The sequence below is a fragment of the Salmo salar genome, chromosome ssa29, assembly GCF_905237065.1.
Source record: "Salmo salar chromosome ssa29, Ssal_v3.1, whole genome shotgun sequence".
NCBI classification, from domain to species: domain Eukaryota; kingdom Metazoa; phylum Chordata; class Actinopteri; order Salmoniformes; family Salmonidae; genus Salmo; species Salmo salar.
Genome location: NC_059470.1, coordinates 41,064,355 through 41,091,298, shown reverse-complemented (window position 1 = coordinate 41,091,298; position 26,944 = coordinate 41,064,355). Strand labels below are relative to the sequence as shown.

The 26,944-nt window shown below is 46.2% G+C and overlaps 1 protein-coding gene across 3 annotated transcripts in view; it reads left to right on the top strand.

Annotated features, from left to right (window-relative positions):
• The window catches only part of LOC106595272 (cytoplasmic protein NCK1), a 94,757-nt gene that overhangs the window by 4,729 nt on the left and 63,084 nt on the right, over positions 1-26,944 (top strand). Inside the window, exons 2-3 of one of the 3 annotated variants that reach the window (XM_045710729.1) lie at positions 17,573-17,707; positions 20,158-20,398. In XM_045710729.1, coding sequence (XP_045566685.1) covers positions 17,597-17,707; positions 20,158-20,398 — 352 coding nt within the window. In that variant the 5' untranslated portion in view covers positions 17,573-17,596. The remainder of the gene's footprint in view (positions 1-17,572; positions 17,708-20,157; positions 20,399-26,944) is intronic. The other 2 variants (XM_045710730.1, XM_045710731.1) reach the window with 2 other exon arrangements.

Below are 26,944 nucleotides of genomic sequence, written 5' to 3'. Positions count from 1 at the left end.
TTTAATATCCTGACCTAGTGAGATATACATGGAGGAGGTTTAATACCCCGACCTAGTGAGATATACATGGAGGTTTAATATCCTGACCTAGTGAGATATACATGGAGGAGGTTTAATATCCTGACCTAGTGAGATATAAATGGAGGAGGTTTAATACCCTGAACTAGTGAGATATACATGGTGGAGGTTTAATATCCTGACCTAGTGGGATATACATGGAGGAGGTTTAATATCCTGACCTAGTGAGATATACATGGAGGAGGTTTAATATCCTGACCTAGTGAGATATACATGGAGGAGGTTTAATACCCTGAACTAGTGAGATATACATGGTGGAGGTTTAATATCCTGACCTAGTGGGATATACATGGAGGAGGTATTAATATCCTGACCTAGTGAGATATACATGGAGGAGGTTTAATATCCTGACCTAGTGAGATATACATGGAGGAGGTTTAATATCCTGACCTAGTGAGATATACATGGAGGAGGTTTAATATCCTGACCTAGTGAGATATACATGGAGGAGGTTTAATATCCTGACCTAGTGAGATATACATGGAGGAGGTTTAATATCCTGACCTAGTGAGATATACATGGAGGAGGTTTAATATCCTGACCTAGTGAGATATACATGGAGGAGGTTTAATATCCTGACCTAGTGAGATATACATGGAGGAGGTTTAATCAAGCTAGTCGTCTTGACTACTTTCTTATGTCATTCTCGTTGGCACCAAAAGTTAAAAAAGTGTTGATAGGGGACAGAATGTGGTCAGACCATCAACTCTTACAGAATTTCCACATGGGCGAGGATATTAGACATGTGATCAAAGTCTATTGTTTTTAACTAGGACAGGAATTTATAGCGTAATGTTTCAGACAACATAAGAACAGCAGATCCTTTATTGTATGGGATACTTTTAAACGTGTCTTTAGAGGCCATGCAATTCAGTACTCGGCTCTAAAACAAAAGCAATTTAGGTCGAAAGAGTCGATTTTTAACAAAGGAAATACAATGTCTAACAGAACAGATAGATAACAATAAGAACGGCACCATAGAGGATCAGAATAAGTTAGAGAAAAAACAAAAAGAAATGGAGGAACTTATTCATTAAATATCCAGTGTAATATATTATTAAAAAAAATAAAGCAAACTGGATGGAATTATTTTTCATCTTCATCAGAAATACAAATGACGGAATCACCCATGATTCACCAAGTTATATTTTGAAAGACGAAGTAAAGTGCTTTGATCATATGTTTATGTTTTTAAGTCTCCTCCATCTCTAACTGAAGATAATTGTATGTATTATTTTTTTCTATTAATAATTTAAAGTTAACAGCTGTACAGAAAGACTCATGTGAAGGCCAAATTACAGAGGAACTTCTTGATGCAATTAAAGCCTTTAAGGCTGGGAAAACTCCAGGGCTGGATGGCATACCAGTGGAGGTATAACCAAACTCCAGGGCTGGATGGCATACCAGTGGAGGTGTAACCAAACTCCAGGGCTGGATGACATACCAGTGGAGGTGTAACCAAACTCCAGGGCTGGATGACATACCAGTGGAGGTACCAAACTCCAGGGATGGATGGCATACCAGTGGAGGTATACCAAACTCCAGGGATGGATGGCATACCAGTGGAGGTATACCACACTCCAGGGCTGGATGGCATACCAGTGGAGGTATACCACACTCCATGGCTGGATGGCATACCAGTGGAGGTATACCAAACTCCAGGGATGGATGGCATACCAGTGGAGGTATACCAAACTCCAGGGATGGATGGTATACCAGTGGAGGTATACCAAACTCCAGGGATGGATGGTATACCAGTGGAGGTATACCAAACTCCAGGGATGGATGGTATACCAGTGGAGGTATAACCATACTCCAGGGCTGGATGGTATACCAGTGGAGGTATACCACACTCCAGGGCTGGATGGCATACCAGTGGAGGTATACCAAACTTTAAACAGTTTGGAAAATTCCAGAAAATGATGTAATGGCTTTAGAAGCTTCTGATAGGCTAATTGACATTTGAGTCAATTGGAGGTGTACCTGTGGATGTATTTCAAGGCCTACCTTCAAACCCAGTGCCTCTTTGCTTGACATCATGGGAAAATCAAAAGAAATCTGCCAAGACCTCCACAAGTCTGGTTCAAGTCTGGAGCAATTTCCAAATGCATGAAGGTACCACGCTCATCTGTACAAACAATAGTACGCAAGTGTAAACACCATGGGACCACGCAGCCGTTATACCGCTCAGGAAGGAGACGCGTTCTGTCTCCTAGAGATGAACGTACTTTGGTGTGAAAGTGTAAATCAATCCCTGAACAACAGCAAAGGACCTTGTGAAGATGCTGGAGGAAACAGGTACAAAAGTATCTATATCCACAGTAAAACGAGTCCTATATCGACATACCCTGAAAGGCCACTCAGCAAGGAAGAAGCCACTGCTCCAAAACTGCCAGAAAAAAGCAAGACTACGGTTTGCAACTGCACATGGGGACAAAGATCGTATTTTTGGCCATAGAACTGTTTGGCATAATGACCATCATTATGTTTTGAGGAAAAAGGGGGATGCTTGCAAGCCGAAGAACACCATCCCAACCGTGAAGCACGGGGGTGGCAGCATCATGTTGTGGGGTGCTTTGCTGGAGGAGGGACTGGTGCACTTCATAAAATAGATGGAATCATGAGGACGGAAAATTATGTGGATATATTGAAGCAACTTCTCAAGACATCAGTCAGGAAGTTAAAGCTTGGTCGCAAATGGGTCTTCCAAATGGACAATGACCCCAAGCATACTTCCAAAGTTGTGGCAAGATGGCTTCAGGACAACAAAGTCAAGGTATTGGAGTGGCCATCACAAAGCCCTGACCTCAATTCCATAGAAAATTTGTGGGCAGAACTGAAAAAGTGTGTGTGAGCAAGGAGGCCTACAAACCTGACTCAGTTACACCAGGTCTGTCAGGAGGAATGGGCCAAAATTCACCCAACTTATTGTGGGAAGCTTGTGGAAGGCTACCCAAAACGTTTGACCCAAGTTAAACAATTTAAAGGCAATTCCTCCACATTCTAATTGAGTGTATGTAAACTTCTGACCCACTGGGAATGTGATGAAAGAAATAAAATAAAATAAAATATTAAATAAATCATTCTCTTTTCTATTATTCTGACATTTCACATTCATAAAATAAAGTGGTGATCTTAACTGACCTAAGACAGGGAATTTTTACCAGGATTAAATATCAGGAATTGTGAAAAACTGAGTTTAAATGTATCTGACTAAGGTGTATGTAAACTTACGACTTCAAATGTATATGCCCACAGGAAGAAATGATGGTGCCTGTAAGTGTGACAGCCTATTTAAAACAAGTTGTTGTTTCGTTTTGCTTAGAATTCGTTTATAATTATTCATTCTCTTTTTAGGCCTTATCAATAATCAATTTAATCTTTCTTATTGACAATTCTCCTTTTTTGAAACCTTTTTTCTTGAACAAGTCATCAGTCAAAATATAGGCCTGTGAGGTTTTAGTGTTGCGAAGATTAGCTGCCTGCAGGGTCACTTATCTTGTTCCAGACAGTTTCCCCTGGATGAGTGTCTGCTAGATGTCTGGATGGAATGGAAATGTTGAACGGCTTCACTGCAGGTAGATTGTAAATAAAAAAATCCTATGTTTTCATAGTGGGATGGCAACCCAATGTCTGTAGTCTGCTCTACTGGCAACCCAATGTCTGTAGTCTGCTCTACTGGCAACCCAATGTCTCCAGTCTGCTCTACTGGCAACCCAATGTCTCCAGTCTGCTCTACTGGCAACCCAATGTCTCTAGTCTGCTCTACTGGCAACCCAATGTCTGTAGTCTGCTCTACTGGCAACCCAATGTCTCCAGTCTGCTCTACTGGCAACCCAATGTCTGTAGTCTGCTCTACTGGCAACCCAATGTCTGTAGTCTGCTCTACTGGCAACCCAATGTCTGTAGTCTGCTCTACTGGCAACCCAATGTCTCCAGTCTGCTCTACTGGCAACCCAATGTCTCCAGTCTGCTCTACTGGCAACCCAATGTCTGTAGTCTGCTCTACTGGCAACCCAATGTCTGTAGTCTGCTCTACTGGCAACCCAATGTCTGTAGTCTGCTCTACTGGCAACCCAATGTCTGTAGTCTGCTCTACTGGCAACCCAATGTCTGTAGTCTGCTCTACTGGCAACCCAATGTCTCCAGTCTGCTCTACTGGCAACCCAATGTCTGTAGTCTGCTCTACTGGCAACCCAATGTCTCCAGTCTGCTCTACTGGCAACCCAATGTCTGTAGTCTGCTCTACTGGCAACCCAATGTCTGTAGTCTGCTCTACTGGCAACCCAATGTCTGTAGTCTGCTCTACTGGCAACCCAATGTCTGTAGTCTGCTCTACTGGCAACCCAATGTCTGTAGTCTGCTCTACTGGCAACCCAATGTCTGTAGTCTGCTCTACTGGCAACCCAATGTCTGTAGTCTGCTCTACTGGCAACCCAATGTCTGTAGTCTGCTCTACTGGCAACCCAATGTCTGTAGTCTGCTCTACTGGCAACCCAATGTCTGTAGTCTGCTCTACTGGCAACCCAATGTCTGTAGTCTGCTCTACTGGCAACCCAATGTCTCCAGTCTGCTCTACTGGCAACCCAATGTCTCCAGTCTGCTCTACTGGCAACCCAATGTCTCCAGTCTGCTCTACTGGCAACCCAATGTCTGCAGTCTGCTCTACTGGCAACCCAATGTCTGCAGTCTGCTCTACTGGCAACCCAATGTCTCCAGTCTGCTCTACTGGCAACCCAATGTCTGTAGTCTGCTCTACTGGCAACCCAATGTCTGTAGTCTGCTCTACTGGCAACCCAATGTCTCCAGTCTGCTCTACTGGCAACCCAATGTCTCCAGTCTGCTCTACTGGCAACCCAATGTCTCCAGTCTGCTCTACTGGCAACCCAATGTCTCCAGTCTGCTCTACTGGCAACCCAATGTCTCCAGTCTGCTCTACTGGCAACCCAATGTCTCCAGTCTGCTCTACTGGCAACCCAATGTCTCCAGTCTGCTCTACTGGCAACCCAATGTCTCCAGTCTGCTCTACTGGCAACCCAATGTCTCCAGTCTGCTCTACTGGCAACCCAATGTCTCCAGTCTGCTCTACTGGCAACCCAATGTCTCCAGTCTGCTCTACTGGCAACCCAATGTCTGTAGTCTGCTCTACTGGCAACCCAATGTCTGTAGTCTGCTCTACTGGCAACCCAATGTCTCCAGTCTGCTCTACTGGCAACCCAATGTCTGTAGTCTGCTCTACTGGCAACCCAATGTCTGTAGTCTGCTCTACTGGCAACCCAATGTCTGTAGTCTGCTCTACTGGCAACCCAATGTCTGTAGTCTGCTCTACTGGCAACCCAATGTCTGTAGTCTGCTCTACTGGCAACCCAATGTCTGTAGTCTGCTCTACTGGCAACCCAATGTCTGTAGTCTGCTCTACTGGCAACCCAATGTCTGTAGTCTGCTCTACTGGCAACCCAATGTCTGTAGTCTGCTCTACTGGCAACCCAATGTCTGTAGTCTGCTCTACTGGCAACCCAATGTCTGTAGTCTGCTCTACTGGCAACCCGATGTCTGTAGTCTGCTCTACTGGCAACCCAATGTCTCCAGTCTGCTCTACTGGCATATTTCCCTTTCTGTCCTCACTGGAAAACATATGTGACTGGGTTACTGTGTGTGTGTGGCAGGGGGCCTGTTGCAGCTGGTGAATATTGTACTTTCCCCTCTTCAGTCTCAAATGAAGGTTCCATGGATGGGAAGAGGGAGGACTGTATCCCAGTGTGCTGAGGGAGGGGTGGGAAGCTATAAGCTCGCTAGGGGAAGGGGGTTGAGGTCAGCTAGGCTATTTATAAAAGGGCCGTTTCCTTTAAGGCTAAAAGTCACCCAGTCCATTGAGTGAGAGATTTCCGGGACTGGCAAATAACTGGCCATTGGGAGCCTCTAGCCCCGTGGAGAAGTCCTTTCCCCCCCCCCTCCCCTCCCGCTATGTGTCGCTCTCTCCCAGGCCTCAGCCCCTTGCCCAAGGCCCTTGCCTGCTCCCTGAGGTCTACAGTGTGCAGCAACAGTTAGCAAGGGCCCCCCCCCCTGCTCCACATCCCAGCTCTCTTTCCAGAGCCATTTGGTGGTGGTGGAGGTCTTGACAATGCAGTGATGTGGCTTTATTTACTTAATGTGTGTCTCATTCACAAGCCCTGCATATCCTGCCTCACGCTGTGCTGCACAGCTCTGCCTAGCGGGCTAGGCTAGCTAGCGTTAGCCACATTGTACAGACTAGTTTTAAACTGAAACGGTATAAAGAAACAGACCCTACAAAAGTGGTGACTAGCCTAATAGGTGGCAGGTAGAGTCCTGGAGCCGACAAGGTGAAAAATATGTCACTGTGCCCTTGAACAAGGAACTTAACCCCAGCAGCGAAGGTGTATAAAGATGGCGGCTCCCATGCACAATCGCCTCATTGGCTAAGTTCGGCGTATCGCTACTTTTTGTTGTTGTTGGCATTAGCGCAGTATACATCTCAATTTTAGCTCCAAGACGACGGCAATTTATAAAAGCGAAAAAGTAGATTTGTGCATTTAAAAAAATAAATAAAATTTTTTATAGGTGCGCCATAGTTTAAGAACTCTGTGGATCATGTTCGAATGATGACATCTGAATTCCTCCATCTTTATGGTCCTGGGGCGCTGGACAATGATGACCCTGGCCTTGACCCCATTGCTTGCGTATGTCTCGGGGAGATGGGATATACAAGAAACAGATGTGATAAAATACCTAATATAAGCACCCCTTAATAATAATTAGTTTGTAAGAGAATACCGGAAAGTATTAAGACCCTTACATTTTCCCCCCACATTTTGTTACGTTACAGCCTTATTCTAAAATTGATTAAATTGTTTTTCCCCCCCCCCTCATCAAATCTACACACACTGCCCCAAAACATGTTTTTAGAAATGTTCGTAAATGTATCAAAAATTGAAATATCATATTTGCATAAGTATTCAGTCCTTTTACTCAGTACTTTGTTGAAGGACGTTCGGCAGTGATTACAGCCTCGAGTCTTCTTGGGTATGACGCTACAAGCTTGGCACACCTGTATTTGGAGAGTTTCTGCCATTTCTTCTCTGCAGATCCTCTCAAGCTCTGTCAGGTTGGATGAGAAGCGTCGCTGCACAGCTATTTTTCAGGTCTCTCCAGAGATGTTCGATCGGGTTCATGTCCAGGCTCTGGCTGGGCCACTCAAGGACATTCAGAGACTTGTCCTGAAGCCACTCCTGCATTGTCTTGGCTGTGTGCTTAGGGTCGTTTTCCTCAGTCTCCCAGCCCCTTCCGCTGAAAAACATCCCCACAACATGATGCTGCCACCACCATGCTTCAGCATAGGGATAGTGCCAGGTTTCCTCCAGACGTGACGGTTTGCTTTCAGTCCAAGGAGTTCAATCTTTTTTGGTTTTCATCAGACCAGAGAATCTTGTTTCTCATGGTCTGAGTTCTTTAGGTGCCTTTTGGCAAACTCCAAGCTGGCTGTCATGTAACCTTTTACTGAGGAGTGACTTCCATCTGGCCACTCTACCATAAAAGCCTGATTGGTGGAGTGCTGCAGAGATGGTTGTCCTTCTGGAAGGTTCTCCCATCTCCACTGAGGAACTCTGGAACTCTGTCAGTGACCATCAGGTTCTTGGTCACCTCCCTGACCAAGGCCCTTCTCCCCCGATTGCTCAGTTTGGCCAGGTGGCCCAACTCTAGGGAGTGTCTTGGTGGTTCCAAATTTCATCCATTTTTAAGGATGATGGAGGCCACTGTTCTTAGGGACCTTCAATGCTACAGACATGTTTGTGCCTCGACACAATCCTGTCTCGGAGCGCTATGGAGAATTCCTTTGACATGGCTTGGTTTTTGCTCTGACATGCACTGTCAACTGTAGGACCTTATATAGACAGGTGTGTGCCTTTCCAAATCATGTCCAATCAATTGAATTTACGACAGGTGGACTCCAATCAAGTTGTTGAAACATCTCAAGGAGGATCAATGGAAACAGGATGCACCTGAGCTCAATTTCTAGTCTCATAGCAAAAGGGTCTGCATGCTAATGTAAATCAACTTTTTAGTTTTTAGATTAGAAAGTTTTTCAAATGTATTAAAGCCCTTTTTTTCTCTTTGTAATTATGGGGTATTGTGTGTAGATTGAAAATAATTAGGGACCTATAAAATCTTATTATTAGACCTCTGTTCGGTTAGGGATGCTTCTGGAGCGTTCATGTGATGGCAGATTTCGCAAAACAAAATGGCCACTGGATTGACGCAAATAATCCTGATCTCCTTCTGCCAGGTAGACAAATAGCTAATTTGTATCTCTATAAGAAGAAGGTTATCATTGGCATCATCGCCAACGGCTAAACCATGTACACGAGGGCGGGAAAATGCCAATTACTGATTCACGTTGTTCATATCTTATGATTTAACTTCGGCAAATTAATTCATTTTCTAATAAGTTCAATACATTTAGTTGATTTCCTACTAAATTCAAAATGTTTGAATATTATTGAATTCAGTTTTAATGTCTGGACTTTGTCATTGTTCTCCAAAACACCGAATTTAGTTTTTTTTAAATGTATTTTTGTTTCAATCTATTAGTTAATTAGTCTAATTGTTTCTGCTTTAGCTCCCCATCCTGTAAACTCCTTGCACCAGTCTGTTTTTAAAGCTCTGGTTAGCTAGTAGGCTCCAGTTTCCACAACTGCCATTCGAGAGAATGTTCTGTCGGGTAATAAGTGGCTGAAAACCCCCTCTAGTCAAATGACAACTCTGCTGTATTAGGCAGTTCACATTTTAGGAGTAAATTGAGCAATGGAGGAAAAAAAAGACTCACCACCATCTTACCTCACTTCTCTAATGCTCTTGCCAGTCTCAATATTGCATAAACTGAGCTTCATTTCACTTCCTCATTTCTGGTTCATGATATCTCTCTTTGGCTGACTGGTTTTACTATGGCTGCTCATGCATGTGGACACATGTCTGAACGCTCATTAATAACCAGGGGTTGGAGCAAAAATTATTTTCCCAATTTTTTGTTGTTGTTCTGAACAGAACCCACATTTTTGTTTTGGTTTCATGCTACTTGTTCCGACCAGCAAAATAAAGTTCTGAACTGGTTCGAACCCTCAACAAAGTACTGGTTTATATTGTTCCTTTTTTTAACCTTTTGAAATCAAGTTTTTCACATTTTAGGTCATTGAATTATTTCACCAATCAGTGGGGATAGATAGAGCAAGCTAGTTGTTTAAATGCGTGATGGACAGTGTAGCCTATGTCGCAACATTTGTCTGACTTTTTGCCGGCGGGGAGAGAGGGTTGAGGAGGAGGCTTGAAGCACTGGGGCATCTTGTTATGAAATGAAGTTGCACCAATTTGTAAGTCGCTCTGGATAAGAGCGTCTGCTAAATGACGTAAATTTAAAGTACACAGAATTATATCTAGTTGGAGCGGCTTCTACGGAAGAACTTTGAGCTAGCTAGCTAGCTAACGAGCTCGTGTTTGCGAAGCGGCACCAGAATTAAAAACACATCATGCCCTTTTTGTAGTTAAGAAATACAACACGAGATGTTATAACTAGGCCTATAGTATCCTTTAACAAGCATTGAACAAGTTAACCCGTTCTTCTCGAGATAGCTAATTTAAAAAAAATATATATATATTTTGAATCAAACGTGTAGCGTCAGTACAGTAGCCTGTAGGCCCGGAGAGGCAGGTAGCCTAAACCCACTCAGGTAAACATTTTTCAGCTTGCAGGTAGACATTGCGTTTGAGTGAGGGCTTTGTTGCGTTTTTGTTGTTGTCGTGGGATTAGAAGAAAGATGTCTAACGTAAATCATTTTATTAACCGGTTCCAAGGCTTTAAACAGTTTCTGTTCTGGATCATTTCCGTTTCAGTTTCTTTAAAAAAAGTTTGTTATTTTTCATTTCTGTTTCCTGAACCGGTTCCAACTCCTGTTAATAACAGAGAGGCGCGCGGCCTCGTCAAGGAGAGGCCTCGTCAAGGAGATGCGTCTGAAACAGCACCCTGTGGGCTCTGGTCAAGAGTAGTGCACTACCCATAAAGCTCTGGTCAAGAGTAGTGCACTACCCATAAAGCTCTGGTCCAAAGTAGGGCACTATCCATAAAGCTCTGGTCCAAAGTAGGGCACTACCCATAAAGCTCTGGTCCAAAGTAGGGCACTACCCATAAAGCTCTGGTCCAACGTAGGGCACTATCCATAAAGCTCTGGTCCAAAGTAGGGCACTACCCATAAAGCTCTGGTCCAAAGTAGGGCACTATCCATAAAGCTCTGGTCCAAAGTAGGGCACTACCCATAAAGCTCTGGTCCAAAGTAGGGCACTACCCATAAAGCTCTGGTCCAACGTAGGGCACTATCCATAAAGCTCTGGTCCAAAGTAGGGCACTACCCATAAAGCTCTGGTCCAAAGTAGGGCACTACCCATAAAGCTCTGGTCCAAAGTAGGGCACTACCCATAAAGCTCTGGTCCAAAGTAGGGCACTATCCATAAAGCTCTGGTCCAAAGTAGGGCACTACCCATAAAGCTCTGGTCCAAAGTAGGGCACTATCCATAAAGCTCTGGTCCAAAGTAGGGCACTACCCATAAAGCTCTGGTCCAAAGTAGGGCACTACCCATAAAGCTCTGGTCCAAAGTAGGGCACTACCCATAAAGCTCTGGTCCAAAGTAGGGCACTACCCATAAAGCTCTGGTCCAAAGTAGGGCACTACCCATAAAGCTCTGGTCCAAAGTAGGGCACTACCCATAAAGCTCTGGTCCAACGTAGGGCACTATATACTGTTTTTAAGGTGCCATTTCAGACAGCGCCTCAGTGTGCAGCGGAATGTTCTCACAACTTGTTCGTCTTTGACTTATCATGCAGAAGACCTGAAACTTCGGTGGTTTAACTTCCTGTTTCTGTGTAGGGAAGTTGTTGTCCACAGTGTCGATGTTTGGGTTTCATCTGTCTGTCTAACGTGGTTTTGGGGGATTTTAATGAAGTTCCTCTTAAGTAATAAGAACGATGTGACCACTGTTCACGTCGGTCTTTCTATGAAGAGATTTTTTATCTCGCCACCGAAATAACTTGTCATATTTCATCTCGTGGTTTTCTAGAGATTTGAGACGACCGTTTTTTTTTGTTGTTGATTTGCTACAAAGATAACAAGTGATACAACAATACAGATTTTAAACGGTGTGGGTTTAGTGATACAACAATACAGATTTTAAACGGTGTGGGTTTAGTGATACAACAATACAGATTTTAAACGGTGTGGTTTTAGTGATACAACAATACAGATTTTAAACGGTGTGGTTTTAGTGATACAACAATACAGATTTTAAACGGTGTGGTTTTAGTGATACAACAATACAGATTTTAAACGGTGTGGGTTTAGTGATACAACAATACAGATTTTAAACGGTGTGGGTTTAGTGATACAACAATACAGATTTTAAACTGTGTGGGTTTAGTGATACAACAATACAGATTTTAAACGGTGTGGGTTTAGTGATACAACAATACAGATTTTAAACGGTGTGGGTTTAGTGATACAACAATACAGATTTTAAACGGTGTGGGTTTAGTGATACAACAATACAGATTTTAAACGGTGTGGGTTTAGTGATACAACAATACAGATTTTAAACGGTGTGGGTTTAGTGATACAACAATACAGATTTTAAACGGTGGTTGGAAGCTTAAGGGCTTGTAGAAAAACTACACCACAAAAATAACGATATAGAAAAAAGAATATATAAGTACAAAAATAAAGGTTTGTTAAAATAAATAATGTAACCTACTAATTATGAATGTATAAATGTAATTGATTGTTAATCACAACATTCTGCTAGGTTAAAGCTCTGACAAACAACAGCTTTCAACATTTTGTCATTGTTTAGTGAAGGGCAATGTCTTCAAGGTGGTAACAGTTTTGAAGGGGGGGAAGACTAGGCTACGACATGAGAGATGTGGTTGTACATAACGAGAGTACGCTTCAACGGTTTCACTATTATGCAGTGTATGTAGACTTTTATAAAAAAACCCAACCTCAACAGCACACGGGAGGAGATAGGAGTGATCCCAGAACAGGAAATATAGACCTACAGTTTGTGTGTGTGTGTGTGTGTGTGTGTATGCACCTCAACCTGATTTCTGTATGAAAGGAACATTACATTGCCAGGTGTGTGTGTGTGTGTGTGTGTGTGTGTGTGTGTGTGTGTGTGAGAGAAATGTAAATGTCTGTTTTCCTTCTCTCTTTCACCCATTTTTTTTTTTTTAAACATCAACTAGCCTACATCTGGACCATTCCATTTATCACCATACTCCTTACTATCATCCTTACTATCATCCTTACTATCATCCTTACTATCATGGGAAAGAAACAGGAAGCGGATTTAACTTCTTTAGGAAAACAGCCGTAGTGTTGGAAACCCATGTCACACGTGTTTTATTTCCCAAGCTACGCCACACAATATTTAAAACGCAGCACGGTTTTTTTTTGAAGGACCAATTAGATTAGTGTTTTACATTTTTTGGGGGGGGGCCATGGGGGAAAAAATGAAATGTGATACTGGTATCGTCCCGGCCAATCATCTGTATCGTCATGCGTTCCAGAACTCCTCCTCTCTGCTTCAGAGATTGGTCGGTTCTCGAGTGGTTTGTTTAGTCCTGTAGTGACAGCCAGACGGCTTCCCCGGGCTTGTTCCTGTCAGGGTGTAGACTATGTACGAGGACAGTCACTCGATCCATTTTCATCTCACAACCTGTCCAGATCTCTGTCTCTCTCTGTCTCTCTCTGTCTCTCTCTGTCTCTCTCTCTGTCTCTCTCTCTCTGTCTCTCTCTCTCTGTCTCTCTCTCTCTGTCTCTCTCTCTCTCTCTGTCTCTCTCTCTGTCTCTCTCTCTGTCTCTCTCTCTCTGTCTCTCTCTCTCTGTCTCTCTCTCTCTGTCTCTCTCTCTCTGTCTCTCTCTCTCTGTCTCTCTCTCTCTGTCTCTCTCTCTCTGTCTCTCTCTCTGTCTCTCTCTCTGTCTCTCTCTCTCTCTCTCTGTCTCTCTCTCTGTCTCTCTCTCTCTCTGTCTCTCTCTCTCTCTGTCTCTCTCTCTCTCTGTCTCTCTCTCTCTCTGTCTCTCTCTCTCTCTGTCTCTCTCTCTGTCGCTCTCTGTCTTGCTCTCTGTCTCGCTCTCTGTCTCGCTCTCTGTGTCTCTCTCTGTCTCTCTCTGTCTCTCTCTCTGCGCTATTTTCACTCAACAATGACTTCATTTTGATTTGGGTGAATGATGCTAGCTAGCTTTACTCCGTAGCCTGACACAACAGTTTACAGTCTCGACTGTAAATGACAGTTGATATCATGACCCTCCTGTGTTTTGGCAATTTCAGGACAGTCGGTCTGTTAGGTCCGTAATCTACACACAATATCCCATAATGACAAAGATGACAGGTTTTAAGAATATGTGTGTCCGAGCGAAAACCAAGCCATGAGGTCGAAGGAATTGTCCGTAGAGCTCCGAGACAGGATTGTATCGAGGCACAGATCTGGGGAAGGGTATCAAAACATTTCTGCAGCATTGAAGGTCCCCAAGAACACAGTGGCCTCCATCATTCTTAAATGGAAGAAGTTTGGAACCACCAAGACTCTTCCTAGTTCTGGCCGCCCGGCCAAACTGAGCAATCGGGGGAGAAGGGCCTTGGTCAGGGAGGTGACCAAGAACCAGATGGTCACTCTGACAGAGTTCCAGAGCTCCTCTGTGGAGATGGGAGAACCTTCCAGAAGGACAACCATCTCTGCACCACTCCACCAATCAGGCCTTTATGGTAGAGTGGCCAGACGGAAGCCACTCCTCAGTAAAATGCACGACAGCCTGCTTGGAGTTTGCCAAAAGGCACCTAAAGGACTCAGATCATGAGAAACAAGATTCTCTGGTCTGATGAAATCTAGATTGAACTGTTTGGCCTGAATGCCAAGTGTCAGGTCTGGAGGAAACCTGGCACCATCCCTACGGTGAAGCATGGTGGTGGCAGCATCATGCTGTGGGGATGTTTTTCAGCGGCAGGAACTGGGTGACTAGTCAGGATCGAAGCAAAGATGAACAGAGCAAAGTACAGAGAGATCCTTGATGAAAACCTGCTCCATTGCGCTCAGGACCTCAGACTGGGACGAAGGTTCACCTTCCAAGAGGACAACGACCCTAAGCTCACAGCCAGGACAACACAGGAGTGGCTTCAGGACAGGTCTCTGAAAGTCCTTGAGTGGCCCAGCCAGATCCCGGACATGAACCTGATCGAACATCTCTGGAGAGACCTGAAAATAGCTGTGCAGCGACGCTTCTCATCCAACCTGACAGAGCTTGAGAGGATCTGCAGAGAAGAATGGGAGAAACTCTCCAAATACAGGTGTGCCGAGCTTGTAGCGTCATACCCAAGAAGACTCGAGGCTGTAATCACTGCCAAAGGTGCTTCAACAAAGTACTGAGTAAAAGGTCTGAATACTTATGTAAGTGTGATATTTCAGTTTTATGAAACCTGTTTTTGCCTGGTCATTGAGGTATTTTGTGTAGATTTGAAAGTAAAAACAACAACATTGAATCCATGTTAGAATAAGGCTATAATGTAACCAAATGTGGAATAAGTAAACTGGTCTGAATTATTCCTGTATGTCGCCTTTGTCATTCTTCTGAGGTGGAACCTAATCGTCCATTTCCTCTCTAAGACAGGAAATTACGTCGAAATAGTGGGGACAACTTCCTGTGTGTGTGGGTCCTTTAAACATTTCTGAAGGTGATTTTAGGTTAGGTTTAGGTTTCCTGCCTTGATTACATGGTTGTACGATCATTGTGAACGGCTGACAGTGAGAGTCAGTGGACCTCTGTCTATTCTCAGTTGGTCTGATGCAGATGTTGAAACTATTTCTGTCATTCCCAACTCTGCGAATGGTTATCCCAGTGGGTGGCTGGTTAACCAACTGATTTCACATAGTGGTGTTAGCCCTGTTCTCTCTCTACACTCTCCTCTCCCTCTTTCTACTCTCTGTTTTCTCTCTCTGTTCTCGCTCTACACTCTCCTCTCCCTCTTTCTACTCTCTCCTCTCTCTTCTCTCTCTTCTCTCTCTCTTCTCCTCTGTTTTCTCTACTCTCATTAATGACATGCATGTGAATCTCATGGTTTGAAGTGGAAGAGAGATTGACTTCATCACTACTTGTTTTTGTAACAAGTGTTGACAAGCTGAATGCACCAAGCTGTCTGTTTTAAACTACTGGCACACAGCTCAGACGCCCATCCATACCCCACAAGACATGCCACCAGAGGTCTGTTTAAACTACTGGCACACAGCTCAGACACCCATCCATACCCCACAAGACATGCCACCAGAGGTCTGTTTAAACTACTGGCACACAGCTCAGACACCCATCCATACCCCACCTGACATGCCACCAGAGGTCTGTTTAAACTACTGGCACACAGCTCAGACACCCATCCATACCCCACAAGACATGCCACCAGAGGTCTGTTTAAACTACTGGCACACAGCTCAGACACCCATACATACCCCACAAGACATGCCACCAGAGGTCTGTCTAAACTACTGGCACACAGCTCAGACACCCATCCATACCCCACAAGACATGCCACCAGAGGTCTGTTTAAACTACTGGCACACAGCTCAGACACCCATCCATACCCCACAAGACATGCCACCAGAGGTCTGTTTAAACTACTGGCACACAGCTCAGACACCCATACATACCCCACAAGACATGCCACCAGAGGTCTGTTTAAACTACTGGCACACAGCTCAGACACCCATCCATACCCCACAAGACATGCCACCAGAGGTCTGTTTAAACTACTGGCACACAGCTCAGACGCCCATCCATACCCCACAAGACATGCCACCAGAGGTCTCTTCCCAGTCCCCAAGTCCAGAACAGACTATGGGAGGAGCACAGTACTACATAGAGCCATGACTACATGGATCTCTATTCCACATCAGGTAACTGATGCAGCAGAAGAATCAGATTTAAAAAACAGGTAAAAATACACCTTATGGAACAACAGGGACTGTGAAGAGACACACACACACACACAAGGTACAGACACATGCATACTCACACATGGTGGTATTGTTGCATGGTGGTATTGTTGCATTGTGATATTGTTGTATGGTGGTATTGTTGTATTGTGATATTGTTGTATGGTGATATTGTGATATTGTTGTATGGTGATATTGTGATATTGTTGTATGGTGGTATTGTTGCATGGTGATATTGTTGTATGGTGGTATTGTGATATTGTTGTATGGTGATATTGTTGTATGGTGGTATTGTGATATTGTTGTATGGTGATATTGTTGTATGGTGATATTGTGATATTGTTGTATGGTGATATTGTGATATTGTTGTATGGTGGTATTGTTGTATGGTGATATTGTTGTATGGTGATATTGTGATATTGTTGTATGGTGGTATTGTTGTATTGTGATATTGTTGTATGGTGATATTGTGATATTGTTGTATGGTGATATTGTTGTATGGTGATATTGTGATATTGTTGTATGGTGATATTGTGATATTGTTGTATGGTGATATTGTTGTATGGTGGTATTGTGATATTGTTGTATTGTGATATTGTTGTATGGTGATATTGTGATATTGTTGTATGGTGGTATTGTTGTATGGTGGTATTGTTGTATGGTGGTATTGTTGTATGGTGATATTGTTGTATGGTGGTATTGTGATATTGTTGTATGGTGATATTGTTGTATGGTGGTATTGTGATATTGTTGTATGGTGATATTGTGATATTGTTGTATGGTGATATTGTGATATTGTTGTATGGTGATATTGTGATATTGTTGTATGGTGGTATTGTTGTATGGTGATATTGTTGTATTGTGATATTGTTGTATGGTGATATTGTGATATTGTTGTATGGTGGTATTGTGATATTGTTGTATGGTGGTATTGTGATATTGTTGTATGGTGGTATTGTGGTATTGTTGTATGGTGATATTGTGATATTGTTGTATGGTGGTATTGTGATATTGTTGTATGGTGGTATTGTGATATTGTTGTATGGTGGTATTGTGATATTGTTGTATGGTGATGTTGTGATATTGTTGTATGGTGGTATTGTTGTATGGTGGTATTGTGATATTGTTGTATGGTGATATTGTGATATTGTTGTATGGTGATATTGTTGTATGGTGGTATTGTGATATTGTTGTATGGTGATGTTGTGATATTGTTGTATGGTGGTATTGTTGTATGGTGGTATTGTGATATTGTGATATGGTGGTATTGAACATGTTGTGGTTTTGTTTCCTCTCTTCCTAGTATTGTGATTCTGGTACTGTGTGAACCCTACAGGGCATTAAGGGCAGTGATGCTAGGGGAAGATACCGTGATCTTGTCTGAACTCTGACCTCATGGCTCTCTCTGTCAGAGGAGTGTTGTGTCACTCTCCCACCCCTATTCTCTACTGTTTTCCCCAGTTCCTGTCTCGCGCCAAGTCTCCCATGACCACTTGCTGCTTCGATGCCGTTTTTGTTTTGAGAGGATTTGGGACAGCTGTCAGGAGATGCAGAGATGAAGAAATACAGGCTTTGGTGTCAGCTACAGTTTTTGAGGTCAGATGCGTTCTCTTGGGTCAGATGTAATCTGTAAAATCACACCCAATTGTAACTCTGCCTAGTCTCCTCTAACCTGGTCTGTCCATTCTGGGTTCAGACTGTGTGTGTGTGTAGCCTATACTAGTGTGTGCTGTAAGGAAGTGTAGCATTGGTGCTGGAGGGGGGCCTTGCTCAGAGCTCACAGAGCATCACATTCCAACACCCTGATTTTTAGCAACCTGTCTGAGGGGTGAGGTTACTCTGCTATCTCTGTCTGTCGCTATCTCTCTCTGTCGCTATCTCTCTCTGTCTCAGATAACGCTACTGCTGTTTCACTGCTTCCGAGCACCGACCCAGATTCTACAACATCCTGGGGAGATGGAGGAGTAGATATCTGTAGTATTAATCTCCCGGGGAGATGGAGGAGTAGATATCTGTAGTATTCATCTCCCGGGGAGATGGAGGAGTAGATATCTGTGGTATTAATCTCCTGGGGAGATGGAGGTGTAGATATCTGTAGTATTAATCTCCTGGGGAGATGGAGGAGTAGATATCTGTGGTATTAATCTCCTGGGGAGATGGAGGAGTAGATATCTGTAGTATTAATCTCCTGGGGAGATGGAGGAGTAGATATCTGTAGTATTAATCTCCTGGGGAGATGGAGGAGTAGATATCTGTAGTATTAATCTCCTGGGGAGATGGAGGAGTAGATATCTGTAGTATTCATCTCCTGTGTTTTATTGGGAGGAAGCTGTGCACATTGTGATGCCCAGCCATGTGTAACATTGTTGTGGTGGAGAGGGTTGCAATGCTGTGAGAACTGCTGTAGTTTTGGTTAGCGTTCAGTATGTACACTGCACGTTTCCTGCTTCCTCTAACTAACACACACACACAGAGAGAGAGAGAGAGAGAGAGAGAGAGAGAGAGAGAGAGAGAGAGAGAATCTGCCTCAGGGGAATTATACTGAACAATAATATCAACTCAACAATTTCAATGATTTTACTGAATTACAGTTTATATCATGAAATCAGTCAATTGTAAATTAAGTCCTAATCTATGGATTTCGCATGACTGGGAAGGGCCACAGCCATGGGTGGGCCTGGGAGGGTATAGGAGCCTGGCCCAGCCTGGGAGGGTATAAGGCCCACTCACTGGGGAGCCTAGCCCAGCCTGGGAGGGTATAGGAGCCAGGCCCAGCCTGGGAGGGTATAGGAGCCAGGCCCAGCCTGGGAGGGTATAAGGCCCACTCACTGGGGAGCCTGGCCCAGCATATCAGAATAGGTTTTTCCCCACAAAACGACTTTATTACAGACAGAAATGCTCCTCAGTTTCGGGGCTCCCGAGTGGCGCAGCGGTCTAAGGCACTGTGTCTCAGTGCCAGAGGCGTCAATACAGACCCTGGTTTGATTCCAGGCTGTATCACAACCGGCCGTGATTGGGAGTCCCATAGGGCGGCGCACAATTGGCCAAGCGTCGTTAGGGTTTGGCCGGAGTAGGACGTGATTGTAAATAATAGTTTGTTCTTAACTGACTTGCCTCGTTAAATAAAGGTCAAATAAATAAATGAATACAATCAGCTGTCCAGGTGGCTGGTCTCAGACGATCCCGCAGGTGAAGATGCCGGATATGGAGGTACTGGGCTGGCGTGGTTGTGAGGCCGGTTGGACATACTGCCAAATTCTCTAAAAGTACGTTGGAGGTGGCTTATGGTAGAGAAATGAACAATCAATTATCTGGCAACAGCTCTGGTGGACATTCCTGAAGTCAGCATGCCACGCTGCCTCAAAACTTGAAACATCTGTCGTGTTGTGTGAGACAACTGCACATTTTAGTGACCTTTTTATTGTCCCCAGCACAAGGTGCACCTGTGTAATGGTCATGAATACATTTCTTGATCTGCTTTTCAAAAAAAAAAATGTATTGGCCAACAGCCGGCTGTTACCGCCTAACGGACACCCTGTGTCCTTTATGAAATGACCTTTTTGTTAGTGTAAAAATGACCCAAATACAACTACCAAAACCAATGGTGAACCGGAACAATCTCAAATACAACTACCAAAACCAATGGTGAACCGGAACAATGAATGAATGATTTGAAAACCCTCATCAGTAGTTGCGTAAAACATACATTTATACAGCGGGTTTAGAAACAATGACCCAGCAAATTACATAGGCTGTCAATCAGCTAATTACAGCCTATGATTTGACATTGGGAAAGCCATTTTAGAAACATCTAAATGCTGAAGGAGCAGGGATAGGCCTACCTCTCGTTGGCGCACTGTCCGCACAGTTATCTGCCAGTCACACTGGTCCCCAGGTCCAAGATGACAGAACTTAACCGTATATCTTCTTCTCTCTCTCCCCAGGTCCAAGATGACAGAACTTAACCGTATATCTTCTTCTCTCTCTCCCCAGGTCCCAGGAAGATGACAGAACTTAACCGTATATCTTCTTCTCTCTCTCCCCAGGTCCCCAGGTCCAAGATGACGGAAGAGGTGATTGTCATCGCCAAGTTTGACTACCTGGCTCAGCAGGACCAGGAGTTGGACATTAAGAAGAACGAGCGTCTGTGGCTGCTGGACGACAGTAAGTCCTGGTGGAGGGTCCGTAACGCCACCAACAAGACCGGCTTCGTCCCCTCCAACTACGTGGAGAGGAAGAACAGCGCCAGGAAGGCTTCCATCGTCAAGAACCTCAAAGACACACTAGGTCAGGAACTGTCCTAACCTCAGACACACTAGGTCAGGAACTGCCCTAACCTCAGACACACTAGGTCAGGAACTGCCCTAACCTCAGACACACTAGGTCAGGAACTGCCCTAACCTCAGACACACTAGGTCAGGAACTGCCCTAACCTCAGACACACTAGGTCAGGAACTGCCCTAACCTCAAAGACACACTAGGTCAGGAACTGCCCTAACCTCAACCTCAGACACACTAGGTCAGGAACTGCCCTAACCTCAACCTCAGACACACTAGGTCAGGAACTGCCCTAACCTCAGACACACTAGGTCAGGAACTGCCCTAACCTCAGACACACTAGGTCAGGAACTGCCCTAACCTCAGTCACACTAGGTCAGGAACTGCCCTAACCTCAGTCACACTAGGTCAGGAACTGCCCTAACCTCAGACACACTAGGTCAGGAACTGCCCTAACCTCAGACACACTAGGTCAGGAACTGCCCTAACCTCAGACACACTAGGTCAGGAACTGCCCTAACCTCAGTCACACTAGGTCAGGAACTGCCCTAACCTCAGACACACTAGGTCAGGAACTGCCCTAACCTCAAAGACACACTAGGTCAGGAACTGCCCTAACCTCAGACACACTAGGTCAGGAACTGCCCTAACCTCAGACACACTAGGTCAGGAACTGCCCTAACCTCAGACACACTAGGTCAGGAACTGCCCTAACCTCAGACACACTAGGTCAGGAACTGCCCTAACCTCAAGACACACTAGGTCAGGAACTGCCCTAACCTCAGACACACTAGGTCAGGAACTGCCCTAACCTCAGACACACTAGGTCAGGAACTGCCCTAACCTCAGACACACTAGGTCAGGAACTGCCCTAACCTCAGACACACTAGGTCAGGAACTGCCCTAACCTCAAAGACACACTAGGTCAGGAACTGCCCTAACCTCAGTCACACTAGGTCAGGAACTGCCCTAACCTCAAAGACACACTAGGTCAGGAACTGCCCTAACCTCAGACACACTAGGTCAGGAACTGCCCTAACCTCAGACACACTAGGTCAGGAACTGCCCTAACCTCAGTCACACTAGGTCAGGAACTGCCCTAACCTCAGACACACTAGGTCAGGAACTGCCCTAACCTCAGACACACTAGGTCAGGAACTGCCCTAACCTCAAAGACACACTAGGTCAGGAACTGCCCTAACCTCAGACACACTAGGTCAGGAACTGCCCTAACCTCAGACACACTAGGTCAGGAACTGCCCTAACCTCAGACACACTAGGTCAGGAACTGCCCTAACCTCAGACACACTAGGTCAGGAACTGCCCTAACCTCAGACACACTAGGTCAGGAACTGCCCTAACCTCAGACACACTAGGTCAGGAACTGCCCTAACCTCAGACACACTAGGTCAGGAACTGCCCTAACCTCAGACACACTAGGTCAGGAACTGCCCTAACCTCAGACACACTAGGTCAGGAACTGCCCTAACCTCAGTCACACTAGGTCAGGAACTGCCCTAACCTCAGACACACTAGGTCAGGAACTGCCCTAACCTCAGACACACTAGGTCAGGAACTGCCCTAACCTCAGACACACTAGGTCAGGAACTGCCCTAACCTCAGACACACTAGGTCAGGAACTGCCCTAACCTCAGACACACTAGGTCAGGAACTGCCCTAACCTCAACCTCAGACACACTAGGTCAGGAACTGCCCTAACCTCAGACACACTAGGTCAGGAACTGCCCTAACCTCAGACACACTAGGTCAGGAACTGCCCTAACCTCAGACACACTAGGTCAGGAACTGCCCTAACCTCAGACACACTAGGTCAGGAACTGCCCTAACCTCAGACACACTAGGTCAGGAACTGCCCTAACCTCAGACACACTAGGTCAGGAACTGCCCTAACCTCAGACACACTAGGTCAGGAACTGCCCTAACCTCAGTCACACTAGGTCAGGAACTGCCCTAACCTCAGACACACTAGGTCAGGAACTGCCCTAACCTCAAGACACACTAGGTCAGGAACTGCCCTAACCTCAGACACACTAGGTCAGGAACTGCCCTAACCTCAGACACACTAGGTCAGGAACTGCCCTAACCTCAAAGACACACTAGGTCAGGAACTGCCCTAACCTCAGACACACTAGGTCAGGAACTGCCCTAACCTCAGACACACTAGGTCAGGAACTGCCCTAACCTCAGACACACTAGGTCAGGAACTGCCCTAACCTCAGACACACTAGGTCAGGAACTGCCCTAACCTCAGACACACTAGGTCAGGAACTGCCCTAACCTCAGACACACTAGGTCAGGAACTGCCCTAACCTCAGACACACTAGGTCAGGAACTGCCCTAACCTCAAGACACACTAGGTCAGGAACTGCCCTAACCTCAGACACACTAGGTCAGGAACTGCCCTAACCTCAGACACACTAGGTCAGGAACTGCCCTAACCTCAAAGACACACTAGGTCAGGAACTGCCCTAACCTCAGACACACTAGGTCAGGAACTGCCCTAACCTCAGACACACTAGGTCAGGAACTGCCCTAACCTCAGACACACTAGGTCAGGAACTGCCCTAACCTCAGACACACTAGGTCAGGAACTGCCCTAACCTCAGACACACTAGGTCAGGAACTGCCCTAACCTCAGACACACTAGGTCAGGAACTGCCCTAACCTCAGACACACTAGGTCAGGAACTGCCCTAACCTCAGACACACTAGGTCAGGAACTGCCCTAACCTCAGTCACACTAGGTCAGGAACTGCCCTAACCTCAGACACACTAGGTCAGGAACTGCCCTAACCTCAAAGACACACTAGGTCAGGAACTGCCCTAACCTCAGACACACTAGGTCAGGAACTGCCCTAACCTCAGACACACTAGGTCAGGAACTGCCCTAACCTCAGACACACTAGGTCAGGAACTGCCCTAACCTCAGACACACTAGGTCAGGAACTGCCCTAACCTCAGTCACACTAGGTCAGGAACTGCCCTAACCTCAGACACACTAGGTCAGGAACTGCCCTAACCTCAGACACACTAGGTCAGGAACTGCCCTAACCTCAGACACACTAGGTCAGGAACTGCCCTAACCTCAAAGACACACTAGGTCAGGAACTGCCCTAACCTCAGACACACTAGGTCAGGAACTGCCCTAACCTCAGACACACTAGGTCAGGAACTGCCCTAACCTCAGTCACACTAGGTCAGGAACTGCCCTAACCTCAGACACACTAGGTCAGGAACTGCCCTAACCTCAGACACACTAGGTCAGGAACTGCCCTAACCTCAGACACACTAGGTCAGGAACTGCCCTAACCTCAGACACACTAGGTCAGGAACTGCCCTAACCTCAGACACACTAGGTCAGGAACTGCCCTAACCTCAAGACACACTAGGTCAGGAACTGCCCTAACCTCAGACACACTAGGTCAGGAACTGCCCTAACCTCAGACACACTAGGTCAGGAACTGCCCTAACCTCAGACACACTAGGTCAGGAACTGCCCTAACCTCAGACACACTAGGTCAGGAACTGCCCTAACCTCAGACACACTAGGTCAGGAACTGCCCTAACCTCAGACACACTAGGTCAGGAACTGCCCTAACCTCAGACACACTAGGTCAGGAACTGCCCTAACCTCAGACACACTAGGTCAGGAACTGCCCTAACCTCAGACACACTAGGTCAGGAACTGCCCTAACCTCAGACACACTAGGTCAGGAACTGCCCTAACCTCAGACACACTAGGTCAGGAACTGCCCTAACCTCAGACACACTAGGTCAGGAACTGCCCTAACCTCAGACACACTAGGTCAGGAACTGCCCTAACCTCAGACACACTAGGTCAGGAACTGCCCTAACCTCAGACACACTAGGTCAGGAACTGCCCTAACCTCAGACACACTAGGTCAGGAACTGCCCTAACCTCAGACACACTAGGTCAGGAACTGCCCTAACCTCAGACACACTAGGTCAGGAACTGCCCTAACCTCAGACACACTAGGTCAGGAACTGCCCTAACCTCAGACACACTAGGTCAGGAACTGCCCTAACCTCAGACACACTAGGTCAGGAACTGCCCTAACCTCAGACACACTAGGTCAGGAACTGCCCTAACCTCAGTCACACTAGGTCAGGAACTGCCCTAACCTCAGACACACTAGGTCAGGAACTGCCCTAACCTCAGACACACTAGGTCAGGAACTGCCCTAACCTCAGACACACTAGGTCAGGAACTGCCCTAACCTCAGACACACTAGGTCAGGAACTGCCCTAACCTCAGACACACTAGGTCAGGAACTGCCCTAACCTCAGACACACTAGGTCAGGAACTGCCCTAACCTCAGACACACTAGGTCAGGAACTGCCCTAACCTCAGACACACTAGGTCAGGAACTGCCCTAACCTCAGACACACTAGGTCAGGAACTGCCCTAACCTCAGTCACACTAGGTCAGGAACTGCCCTAACCTCAGACACACTAGGTCAGGAACTGCCCTAACCTCAGACACACTAGGTCAGGAACTGCCCTAACCTCAGTCACACTAGGTCAGGAACTGCCCTAACCTCAGACACACTAGGTCAGGAACTGCCCTAACCTCAGTCACACTAGGTCAGGAACTGCCCTAACCTCAGTCACACTAGGTCAGGAACTGCCCTAACCTCAGACACACTAGGTCAGGAACTGCCCTAACCTCAGACACACTAGGTCAGGAACTGCCCTAACCTCAGACACACTAGGTCAGGAACTGCCCTAACCTCAGACACACTAGGTCAGGAACTGCCCTAACCTCAGACACACTAGGTCAGGAACTGCCCTAACCTCAGACACACTAGGTCAGGAACTGCCCTAACCTCAGACACACTAGGTCAGGAACTGCCCTAACCTCAGTCACACTAGGTCAGGAACTGCCCTAACCTCAGACACACTAGGTCAGGAACTGCCCTAACCTCAGTCACACTAGGTCAGGAACTGCCCTAACCTCAGTCACACTAGGTCAGGAACTGCCCTAACCTCAGACACACTAGGTCAGGAACTGCCCTAACCTCAGACACACTAGGTCAGGAACTGCCCTAACCTCAGACACACTAGGTCAGGAACTGCCCTAACCTCAGACACACTAGGTCAGGAACTGCCCTAACCTCAGACACACTAGGTCAGGAACTGCCCTAACCTCAGACACACTAGGTCAGGAACTGCCCTAACCTCAGACACACTAGGTCAGGAACTGCCCTAACCTCAGTCACACTAGGTCAGGAACTGCCCTAACCTCAGACACACTAGGTCAGGAACTGCCCTAACCTCAGACACACTAGGTCAGGAACTGCCCTAACCTCAGACACACTAGGTCAGGAACTGCCCTAACCTCAGTCACACTAGGTCAGGAACTGCCCTAACCTCAGACACACTAGGTCAGGAACTGCCCTAACCTCAGACACACTAGGTCAGGAACTGCCCTAACCTCAGACACACTAGGTCAGGAACTGCCCTAACCTCAGACACACTAGGTCAGGAACTGCCCTAACCTCAGACACACTAGGTCAGGAACTGCCCTAACCTCAGACACACTAGGTCAGGAACTGCCCTAACCTCAGACACACTAGGTCAGGAACTGCCCTAACCTCAGACACACTAGGTCAGGAACTGCCCTAACCTCAGACACACTAGGTCAGGAACTGCCCTAACCTCAGACACACTAGGTCAGGAACTGCCCTAACCTCAGACACACTAGGTCAGGAACTGCCCTAACCTCAGTCACACTAGGTCAGGAACTGCCCTAACCTCAGACACACTAGGTCAGGAACTGCCCTAACCTCAGACACACTAGGTCAGGAACTGCCCTAACCTCAGACACACTAGGTCAGGAACTGCCCTAACCTCAGACACACTAGGTCAGGAACTGCCCTAACCTCAGACACACTAGGTCAGGAACTGCCCTAACCTCAGACACACTAGGTCAGGAACTGCCCTAACCTCAGACACACTAGGTCAGGAACTGCCCTAACCTCAGTCACACTAGGTCAGGAACTGCCCTAACCTCAGACACACTAGGTCAGGAACTGCCCTAACCTCAGACACACTAGGTCAGGAACTGCCCTAACCTCAGACACACTAGGTCAGGAACTGCCCTAACCTCAGACACACTAGGTCAGGAACTGCCCTAACCTCAGACACACTAGGTCAGGAACTGCCCTAACCTCAGTCACACTAGGTCAGGAACTGCCCTAACCTCAGACACACTAGGTCAGGAACTGCCCTAACCTCAGTCACACTAGGTCAGGAACTGCCCTAACCTCAGACACACTAGGTCAGGAACTGCCCTAACCTCAGACACACTAGGTCAGGAACTGCCCTAACCTCAGACACACTAGGTCAGGAACTGCCCTAACCTCAGACACACTAGGTCAGGAACTGCCCTAACCTCAGACACACTAGGTCAGGAACTGCCCTAACCTCAACCTCAGTCACACTAGGTCAGGAACTGCCCTAACCTCAGACACACTAGGTCAGGAACTGCCCTAACCTCAGACACACTAGGTCA